The sequence below is a fragment of the Lathyrus oleraceus genome, chromosome 7 (genome assembly GCF_024323335.1).
Source record: "Lathyrus oleraceus cultivar Zhongwan6 chromosome 7, CAAS_Psat_ZW6_1.0, whole genome shotgun sequence".
Taxonomy (NCBI): Eukaryota; Viridiplantae; Streptophyta; class Magnoliopsida; order Fabales; family Fabaceae; genus Lathyrus; species Lathyrus oleraceus.
Window position 1 is genome coordinate 64,005,316 of NC_066585.1, and position 11,462 is coordinate 64,016,777.

At 40.6% G+C, this 11,462-nt stretch overlaps 1 protein-coding gene across 1 annotated transcript; it reads left to right on the forward strand.

Annotated features, from left to right (window-relative positions):
* Window positions 1-9,467: 9,467 nt before the first annotated feature.
* LOC127106557 (uncharacterized) lies at window positions 9,468-10,878 on the forward strand. Its single transcript, XM_051043838.1, has 2 exons — window positions 9,468-9,834; window positions 10,542-10,878. Exons 1-2 carry the CDS (start codon window positions 9,548-9,550, stop codon window positions 10,663-10,665), a joined length of 411 nt encoding a protein of 136 aa, XP_050899795.1. The 5' UTR covers window positions 9,468-9,547; the 3' UTR covers window positions 10,666-10,878.
* Window positions 10,879-11,462: the final 584 nt, after the last annotated feature.

The window sequence follows — 11,462 nt, forward strand, 5'->3', positions numbered from 1 at the left end:
GCTTCTTGTTTTTCTACACATCTGAGCAAGACCGAATCATAATTTCTCTTGTATAGCACTCATCCACTCAAAAATAACTTGGCTGAGAGTTTTCGGAGATACTTTTTATCCGTGATGGATGCATTTTCTAGATATTCCTGACTCTTTAAGTACTTCATGATATCATAACACCAGGGATGGCCGTCAGACTCATCTTCCGCTGCCAAAAGTATGTTGGCTCATCAAAGTAGTCAATACGGATAGATGGTGCTTCATTTTTCCACTTGACCTTAAACATGGATAAGAGAGTAGCTAAGGCATCGGCCAACTAATTCTCCTCTTGAGGGATGTGATGGGATGCAATCTTGTTGAAATATGGGATTAGCTTTAGGACATGCTCCTTGTACTAGATTAGTTTGTGATTAGGAGCTTCCCAAACTCCTTTTACTTGGATGATGACCAAGGCTGAATCTCCATAAACTTCGAGTATTTTGATCCTTAGATCAATAGTTGCTTCAATGCCAAAGATTCAAACCTCGTACTTCTCCATATTGTTGGTACAACCAAAGCACAACCTCAGAGTGAAGGGTAGATGAAAACCAGTTGGGGATGTGATGTCTGCCCCAATTCCATTGTGTAGGTGTTTAATTGGCTGCATTATATGGTAAAACACTAATGTCTTGACTGATGTCATGACATGTAAGTGTGACTATATTGTAGTTACTGCAGGACTAGCTAACACAGGATTATTGAATGCTGTGACATTCATTCCTGTCAACAGATACTAAGGAACAGAAGTTCTGTTAGAACTTAGTATTCATTTGCAGTCTGGTTATCAAGGAAGAACCAGACCTGGCATAAGGCCTACTGACTGAATGTCAAACTGGATGTTGTGACATTCATCATTGACAGCAGCTACTGAAGATTAGGCAGAGTGGTGTTCTGCTATACTTCAGCATATTACTTAGTTTGTTCTTCAAGAGAATAACAGAACTAACTTAAGGCCAATTGTGTAAATGTTAAGTTGGACACTTTGACATTTATTAATGTAAGCTGTTACTGCAGTATGGTCATTTTGATCATGTACAGGTCAGCAAATTTTGTACAGTCTGTTTTCTGGAAAAACAGACTCAGCATATGGACCTTGATGTCAAGCTGAATGTCGTGACATTCGTGCCTGACAGCATATGCTAATTTGTAGGTTGTTCAGTTTTCTGTTTCAGCTTTTTCTCAGGCTATTCTTTAGGGATTCAACAACTGAGAGAAAATCCAGGAAATCAACAACCAAGCTACATTCAATGAACCTAACAAATAGCCTATTTGTTAGCAACCTAAATGTTGAATTTGAGGGAACTTGTGTGACCTAAAATTCAGGAAAATACAGGTGCAAAAGCCCAGGTGCTGCAATATAAAAAGGAAGGCATTCCTTCATTCAGTCTCGGGGATTTTGAAGCGTGAAGAGTCAGTGTGTCCATCATACTTCACTGCTGTATTTTGTGTGTCTTGTATTAGACGTATCTTGTAAGCCAAGCCATTATCAAGTAGATGATTGCTTTGGCATAGGGTGTTCATTGAGTTGTAAGTGTTGTGTCACTCAAAGCTTTTAAGCGTGAGTGCTGTGTATCTTGATTTAAGCTGTGAAGCATAATCAAGAGTTGTTTTTGAAGTGTGACTTCAAAGTGTCTTTAATATCACTGAGGTGATTGAGGGGGAGTGAGTAGGAACTCTGATCTTAGGTTAAGATTGAAATTGCATTGGGTAGGGATTAAGTGATAAGTTGTAAACGGGTGAGTTTAGCTTTGAATTGATACTACTAATAGTGGATTTCCTCCCTGGCTTGGTAGCCCCCAGATGTAGGTCATGTTGGACTGAACTGGGTGAACAATTACTTGTGTTATTTACTGCACTTACTATTAAGTTCTGCATAATCCCTGTCTGTGCAGAATTGGATGTCATAACAACCAGTGTGACATCCAACGTCTGATAACTAGAATTTCAATTGGCATCAGAGCAGGCACCCTGCCTGTGAAGTTCTGGGTGAGATCTAGGGAAGTTACTTTCTAGTACCATGGACAAGGATTTAGGACACTCAAACAGACCACCCATGTTGGATGGATCTAATTATGATGACTGGAAGCCTCGCATGATAGCCTTCTTAAGGTCTCTAGACAGCAAAGTCTGGAGAGCCGTCAACAAGGGATGGGAACATCCAACGAGGACTGGTGAAGATGGAGTCAGTGTGCAGATTCCCGAAGAAGATTGGGACAAGGAACAAGAGGCATTAGCTCTTGGAAACTCCAAAGCCTTGAATGCACTGTTCAATGGAATCACTAAGAACATCTTCAGGCTGGTGCACCATTGTGAACTAGCTAAGGAAGTTTGGGATACCCTCAAGGTAACTCATGAAGGTACTTCCAAGGTGAAGATGTCCAAACTTCAGATGTTGACAACCAAGTTTGAAAATCTGAGGATGAAAGAGGAGGAGACTATTCATGACTTTCACATGAATATTCTTGAAATTGCAAACACCTCTGGTGGACTAGGTGAGAAAATGACTGAAGAGAAACTTGTAAGAAAGATTCTCAGGTCCTTGCCTAAGAGGTTTACTATGAAGGTCACTGCCATAGAGGAGGCTCAGGACATCAGCAATATGAAGGTAGATGAGCTCATTGGTTCTCTCCAAACCTTTGAAATGGGCTTAGGTGAGTATGCTGAGAAGAAGAAAAGCATAGCCTTTATAGGAGAAGGATATACTGGAGGTGATGAAAGTATATCAGAAGCCTTAGCCATGCTTGGGAGACAGTTCAACAAGCTCATAAATAAAGTTGATCAACAGGGTAGATCTAATGTCAAGAACATCCCGTCGGACATAAAGAAAAGATCAACTCATGAAGAAAAGGCCAACCAAGGCAAGGGAATCCAGTGCCATGGATGTGAAGGATATGGTCATAGTAAGGCTGACTGCCCTATCCTTCTCATGAGGCAAAGGAAAGGGCTATCTGTCAACTGGTCAGAAGAAGACACTGAGAGTGAATCTGAAGGAGAATCGGCCAAACAAGTCACTGCTCTAACCAGTGTTTGTGCCTCAGAGGATAACTCAAGTGGAGATGAACTCACATTGGATGAGCTTGCTGCCTCATATAAAGAATTATGTGTTAAAAGTGCAGAAGTTTGCATCCAAGGAGAAAAGCATAAGAAACTCATCAAAGAACTAGAAGCTGAAAAACTAGAGCAGCTGAAAGTCATAGAGGGTCTGAAGGGTGAGATTTCGTTGCTGATCTCTAAGCTAGACCAAATGACCAAATCCATCAAGATGTTGAATAAGGGATCTGACACCTTGGAAGAAATCCTGAAGACAGGACAGAAGTCTGGAAACACATCTGGTTTAGGCTTTGGGAAAAGATCCTCAACTGAACGCAAACGCCCAAAGGCTAAAGTTCAGAAATCCAAAGGGAAGTCTCATCCAAAGTCACAACATCGAGGAACCAGAATGAACAATCATCAGAAGAAGAAATTCAAGAGATGGAAATGTCATTACTGTGGTAGATTCGGTCACATAAAACCATTCTGCTACCGGCTGCATGGTTACCCAAACCAGACCTCTCAAGGTAGGCCCAAGAAAAAGGTGTCTACTCATAATGCCCCCATTAAGAGACCAACATGGGCGGCTAAGCAGACACCTCAGGTCAATCCTAAGCAGCTGGCATCTAAGATGCACTTCTCACCTGAGAATCAAAAGTGTGTTGCTAACCTTGCTCACACCTCTTCAAGGGGACATATCAGACAAGATTGGTACCTTGATAGTGGCTGCTCAAGGCATATGACTGGGATGAACTACCTAGTGGTGAATCTACATCCCTCTAACACCAAGTCTGTGACATTAAGTGATGGAACTAAAAGAGAAGTCATGGGTGTTGGGAAGCTGGACTGTCCAGAAGCTCCAAAATTGAGTGATGTATTGTTAGTAAAAGGACTAACTGTTAACCTCATAAGCATAAGCCAGCTGTGTGACCAAGGATATAAGGTGGAATTTACCAAGGGAGGATGTGTGGTGTTGAATGGGAGCAATCAAGAAGTGATGAGAGGAGATAGATCCAAAGATAATTGCTATCTATGGAAATCTAGAGATTCTATCAACCCTCCCAAGTGTCTGTTGGCCAAGGGAGATCAGGAAGGGAAGGTGGGACAAGGAAAACTTGATGCCCCTCAGGTAAAAGGAGTGAAGAAGAGCATTTCCAAGGGAACTATGAGAAGAGTCTCATATCTGTCTTTAGATAAAAGGACAGACTATGGAAATTGTCTGCTCAAAAGTAATGAGCACTTGGTTCCCTTTGGCCATCATACAACTGATATGACAGCAAGGGATAGACAGAGGTGTGTGTTATTGACGTCTGCAGAAACTCAGTACCTTGCTTGTGGAGGCAGGTGGTCACCTCTAGTTTGGAGGAACCTGATGCAGACAGAGTACAATGTCACCCAGAATGTCATCACATTGTACAGTAAGGACAAAAAGGGAATGCGTGCGTCTGAAAAGTTATAGCAACTAATGAAGTTAGTTAGCTACTGCTTAATAAGTCAAATTATTAAACAAATGGTGAGCGCTGAGTGGTCAAAATCTAATAGACCTTACTCTTGCACAAAGTGGTTCACATTCAGTCGTTTCATTCTCCACTCGTGCAAACCCTCGTCCAAAGAAACGATTCATCTTCCCTCTCAAATATTCAGCATGGCTCGTCAATCCGACACCTCCTCGTACACCACCATGTCTGATTCTCACAGCACCGAGTCTCACCACCCTACCCGGGAGGATCCAGTTGTGGACGCAGCAACTTCGTCCCATGCAAGAAGACCTAAGGAAACGGTCACCGGGTTTTCATCAGAAATCGCTCTTGATGAACACACAAGGGAAGGGTCAAGGTATGTACATAACTCCATTGCAACTATCGTCACTCAGATACTATCTGGCAATCGAGATGTTCCTGGGGTTTCTGTTCCCTTGAACACAATCATTCCTGACATTGCTGCATGTCAAGATAAAGCTGTTGTGTTGAGGAAAAATGTCACTGACAATGTTGAGCAACCAGATGCTCATGAGGGATCAAAGGTTGAAAAACCCTCAGGCAAGGTGAGAAGTGAGAAGGCCAATGTTACTCAAAGTGTTGAGGACAATCCTAGGGCTGAGACGATTAACGTGGAAGAGCTCTCAGACAATGAACTTCTGGCTACAGTTGTCCCTAGGATAGCCAAGAGAGTCAGGACCAGAAGGGAGAAAAAGGTTGTGGAGCTGAAGTCCCCCTCCAAGGAGGTTGGTGTAACAAATCCTCAAAAGCAACCAGAGTCAGAGAGTACACACAAGAGGAAAAGCTATGGTCCTACAAAAGCTTGGAGCAAAGAGGTGCCTAAGAAGTTGAAGACCAAAGCTGTGGTGGTTGAGTCTGAATCTGATGCCCCATGTGATGTCACAGCATCCATGTCCAGGAAGAAACCCTCTTCCAGTAGGTTGGCAACCAGTGTCCCAGAAGTTCCCATTGACAATGTGTCCTTCCACTTTGCCTCCAGTGTTAACAGGTGGAAGTATGTATACCACAAGAGGCTGGCATTGGAAAGAGAACTGGCACAGAATGCATTGGACTGTAAAGAGATTGTGGATCTCATCAAGGAGGCAGGTTTGATAAGAACTGTGTCACAACTTCCTAAGTGCTATGAGACCTTAGTGAAGGAGTTTATTGTAAATCTGTCAGAGGAGTGTGCTGATGGGAGATCCAAGGAATTTCGAAAGGTCTATGTGCGTGGAAAATGTGTGACCTTTTCCCCCTCTGTGATAAATCAGTATCTGGGAAGAGCGGATGAAGAGCAACCTGAGCTTGAAGTGACTGACAATACAGTCTGTCAAGTCATCACAGCCAAGCAAGTCCGAATGTGGCCTCTCAAAGGGAAGCTAGTAGCCAGCCAACTAAGTGTCAAGTATGCAATGCTACACAAAGTTGGAGCAGCCAACTGGGTCCCCACTAACCACAAGTCAACTGTGTCTGTGGCATTAGGGAAGTTCATCTATGCAGTGGGAACCAAGGCAAGGGTGAACTATGGTGCTTACATATTTGATCAGACCATGAAGCATGCTGGGAGCTTTAGTGTGAAGGGACCCATTGCCTTTCCATCTCTCATATGTGGAATTGTGCTGAATCAATTTCCACACATCCTGACAGATAATGACTTCGTGAAAAGAAGAGAGAGTCCATTGGCCTTCAGCTACAAACTGTTCCTGGGCAAGCATGTCCCTGACATTGTCTTGACATCGGGAGAGACTTCCAAAGCTGGCAACCAACCAGACAAAGCTGATGTTATTACAGTTCTCAAAGAGACCTGCAAAGAGCTGGGAGCTAGAAAGCATGCACTGGAACAGCTCATCTTGCAGCTGGAGTCTACTGCTGAGGACACGGATGGAGCTGAAGGGCAAATGGCTGAGGAGGAGGAAGAGGCCAGCTCTGAAGAACAGGATGATGAGGAGGTTGATGATGAGGCTGAGGATTAATCACTTCTTTTGTGTTTTTTTTCTGTCATGTGTGTAATTCAAATTACTATTTGTGGATCTGTAAATTAAAGTGTTGCTTTGGCAACATTTTTGACAAAAAGGGGGAGTGACAAGTGATACCCCAGGACAACAGAAGTTTACATTGTTAAACTTTATTAAAACAGGTTCCCATTCATGACAGATTGAAGTTTTCCCCTACTACAGCTGCTGTGTGATGAAGTGTGTATTTAGCTTCTGTGTGTATGCTGTTGTATGCTGATATGTGTGTGAAGTTTTTATTTAACTTCCTCCCCCCCCTGCAGCTGATGTTGAAGTTTAGGTGCAACTTCTAATATGTGTGTGATGCTATGCGAAGTTTTTATTTAACTTCCATGTGTGTGAGTGTGTTGCCACTCTGAGTGTATTAGCTAGTAGTATTCCGCTGCCATGAACTCTGTTATGGGGATCAAAGTGTTTTAGCCAAAAATTTGCCAAAGGGGGAGTTTGTAGGTGTTTAATTGGCTGCATTATATGGTAAAACACTAATGTCTTGACTGATGTCATGACATGTAAGTGTGACTACATTGTAGTTACTGCAGGACTAGCTAACACAGGATTATTGAATGCTGTGACATTCATTCCTGTCAAGAGATACTAAGGAACAGAAGTTCTGTTAGAACTTAGTATTCATTTGCAGTCTGGTTATCAAGGAAGAACCAGACCTGGCATAAGGCCTACTGACTGAATGTCAAACTGGATGTTGTGACATTCATCATTGACAGCAGCTACTGAAGATTAGGCAGAGTGGTGTTCTGCTATACTTCAGCATATTACTTAGTTTGTTCTTCAAGAGAATAACAGAACTAACTTAAGGCCAATTGTGTAAATGTTAAGTTGGACACTTTGACATTTATTAATGTAAGCTGTTACTGCAGTATGGTCATTTTGATCATGTACAGGTCAGCAAATTTTGTACAGTCTGTTTTCTGGAAAAACAGACTCAGCATATGGACCTTGATGTCAAGCTGAATGTCGTGACATTCGTGCCTGACAGCATATGCTAATTTGTAGGTTGTTCAGTTTTCTGTTTCAGCTTTTTCTCAGGCTATTCTTTAGGGATTCAACAACTGAGAGAAAATCCAGGAAATCAACAACCAAGCTACATTCAATGAACCTAACAAATAGCCTATTTGTTAGCAACCTAAATGTTGAATTTGAGGGAACTTGTGTGACCTAAAATTCAGGAAAATACAGGTGCAAAAGCCCAGGTGCTGCAATATAAAAAGGAAGGCATTCCTTCATTCAGTCTCGGGGATTTTGAAGCGTGAAGAGTCAGTGTGTCCATCATACTTCACTGCTGTATTTTGTGTGTCTTGTATTAGACGTATCTTGTAAGCCAAGCCATTATCAAGTAGATGATTGCTTTGGCATAGGGTGTTCATTGAGTTGTAAGTGTTGTGTCACTCAAAGCTTTTAAGCGTGAGTGCTGTGTATCTTGATTTAAGCTGTGAAGCATAATCAAGAGTTGTTTTTGAAGTGTGACTTCAAAGTGTCTTTAATATCACTGAGGTGATTGAGGGGGAGTGAGTAGGAACTCTGATCTTAGGTTAAGATTGAAATTGCATTGGGTAGGGATTAAGTGATAAGTTGTAAACGGGTGAGTTTAGCTTTGAATTGATACTACTAATAGTGGATTTCCTCCCTGGCTTGGTAGCCCCCAGATGTAGGTCATGTTGGACTGAACTGGGTGAACAATTACTTGTGTTATTTACTGCACTTACTATTAAGTTCTGCATAATCCCTGTCTGTGCAGAATTGGATGTCATAACAACCAGTGTGACATCCAACGTCTGATAACTAGAATTTCACATTGCCTTGAGAGTTAGAAGCACCGTCGAATATGAGTGTCCAACATGATCTAGGTTTTGGTCCTACCTCGGGGCCGGGAATGTTGCAATCCCTTATCAACATGATATCCTCGTCGGGGAATTCAAAGCGCATCAACTGATAGTCTTCCAAGGGTTGATGGGCAAGATAGTCATATAAGACACTTCCTTTGACATATTTTTTGGTGATATGTTAAATGTCATACTCAGTTAAGGCCATCTGCCAACGAGTAACTCTATCGGTGAGAGCAGGCTTTTCAAAGATGTACTTGACAGGATCTATTTTGGATATTATGAGGATTGTATGCATAAGCATGTACTGCCTCAAGTGTTTAGCAGCCCAAGTAAGTGTGCATCATGTCTTTTCAAGCATTGAATACCTACTCTCGCAATCGGTAAACTTCTTACTTAAGTAGTATATTCCATGGTCTTTCTTTCAAGTCTCATCGTGTTGACCGAGAACACATTCCATTGACCCTTCGAGGACTGTCAGATACATGATTAAAGGTATGCCTAAAACATGAGGCATCAAGATTGAAGGTTCTTGCAAGTATTCCTTGATCTTTTCAAAAGTATTTTGGAAATTATCATTCCACACGATTGCCTGATCTTTGCGAAGCAGCTTGAAGATTGGCTCACATGTGGCTGTGAGGTGAGATATAAATCTAGAAATTTAATTCAATCTCCCTAGAAATCCACATACCTCTTTCTCAGTTTCCGGCGTGGGCATAACTTGTATGGCTTTGACCTTTTCAGGATCAACTCCAATGCCTCGTTGGCTGACAATGAATCCTAGCAATTTTCCAGACCTTATCCCAAAAGTGCATTTGTTGGGGTTTAACCTCAATCTAAACTATTGAACTGTTTTAATTTATATATTAGAAGTAAACGATTAATACAATTTTGTTACAAACTATTGAACTATTTTAATTTATTTATTAAATTAATAAAACTTTAAATATTTATAAATTATAATTCATATATGATTCTAATCAATAGATAGTACCATTTTTAAATATATTTCTCATTTTTTATTTCTATTTTTTTATTATTCTTTTTTGTGAATACTTGATTTTTCTTTAATATAAAAAATAAAAAGGTTTCCGGTTTGCAGTCCGAATTTTCAGGTCTCTCTCCAAACATCTGCCTAAACGCCATCCCCAAACGCAAAATGACAACCTCTTTCCCTCGCTTGCTCTCCACCGCATCCAACCCTACTCTCCTCCGCACCGGATCCGAACACCTGACTCGTTCTGTTTCCAACTCAGTGACACGTCTCCTCTCCTCCTCGACTCAGCACCACCACAACAACACCGTTAGGGATCAACCACAGACACCGGCGCCAGAATCTCTTAAACAAAGCGAAAAGGAAGAAGAAGAAGAAGATGACGGCGACGAAATTGATCTGAACAAAGAAACGGGCGAGGTCGGTGGACCCAAAGGGCCTGAGCCCACAAGGTATGGCGATTGGGAACGCAATGGTCGCTGTTCTGATTTTTGATATTTTTCTTCACTTTACCATTACTGTTACCATAATGTAAGTAATAATTTGTGTATTTCTCGTTCAATATTTCAAGATTCACTGCGAATTCTTTTGGTTTTTTACTGTTTTATATATTTATATGTAACTGAGATTGAAACAAATCAATTTGTTGCGTGTATGATCTCTAGAAATAAATTAGTGGTTTGTGATTCTTGAGGAATTTTGAACAAATTAGTGATATTGATGAGTTAGGTGTTATTGGAAGCCACGTTACTACCGACTAAACCACTTATTTATTCAAGCGGTGTGAGTGTAAATGCACAAAACGTATTGGTAGGTGTTTAATGTTGGTTGTTTTATAGCATTTCAGCTTGCAATATGCAAGTATGGAGTGAGATTTCTGTCTGTGTTCTCTATGGGGTTTTTAGGTTATGAATTACAATTGGGGATTTAAGATTCATTAGAAATGAGCAAATACTATAGTAACTCAGGCATTTGGACGTGCGCGTTTTGCTTTGGCTTATGTTTAGCTTGCAGCTTTAACGGTAGCTGCGGTTTCGGATGCTTTGTTCGGTTTTCAAGCTGCTGCATTTTGGTGTTGTATTGTACGGTAACACCGTCGTTTTGGCCTGCTGCTATTTGGCTTGCACTTTGTCATTTCCATGTCGTTCCCTTTGTGCAGTGGCTGCTTCTGTTGCTTTTGGTTGAATTTCGTCGTCGGCGTTGCCGTTTCCGTTTGGCTTCACGTTATAGCAACAACTTTGGTTTGGCTTGGCAGGTTTTGGTGTCTTGCTGCAATTTGTTAGACTGTGATGGTAAATGAAGTTGTTGAGAAATCAGTTGAAATGAAGATGAAAATTACTGTTATTATTGTTAGTTTTGTGTAGGAGTTTAATTAGTAAAATTTTGGTTTGTTAGTGAAACTTAGAATGAATTGGTAATGTAATTCAATTAATTGAGAGGTTAATTAGTATGATAGAAAAAATGCAATGGAAATTTTTACAGGACTGTTATATAAAAACAGATGAGTGAATTAGTGTTATAAATGGTTGTAATGATTTTCTAGTTCCACGTAATTCAACACCCAGCTATCCCATGAAATTACATATATCATTCCATTTGCCGTTTCACCGTGACACCCCACCACATCTCAGTGTAATTTGGACGGAATTGGTTCATGTAGCATGATTTTGAATGGATAAATAATAAAAAGGAAGAATATGGTTTTAAAATGTGGATTATGGATTTCTAGTAAATGGTTTTGGATAATGGCTAAATTAGAATTGGATATGGATGTTATTGGATAATGGATAATTGAATAAAATTGGGTAGTAGAAAGAAAAATTGGATTAATGGATTATGGTTGATACAAAATGGATATGGATTACGGATTGAAATATGGATTTTTGTATTGGGTAATGGATTTAGGAATTGGTTTTAAGAATTGGGTTTAAAAAATGAAAATGATTAAGAAATGAATTTTGGTTAGATGGTTGACTTTGGTCAACTGGTTGATCAAAAAGTCAACAATTGAACAAAAGTCGACTTGGGTAAAAATGTGCATTTTCTTGTGGAATGAACGTGGATATTGTAAGTGTAACAC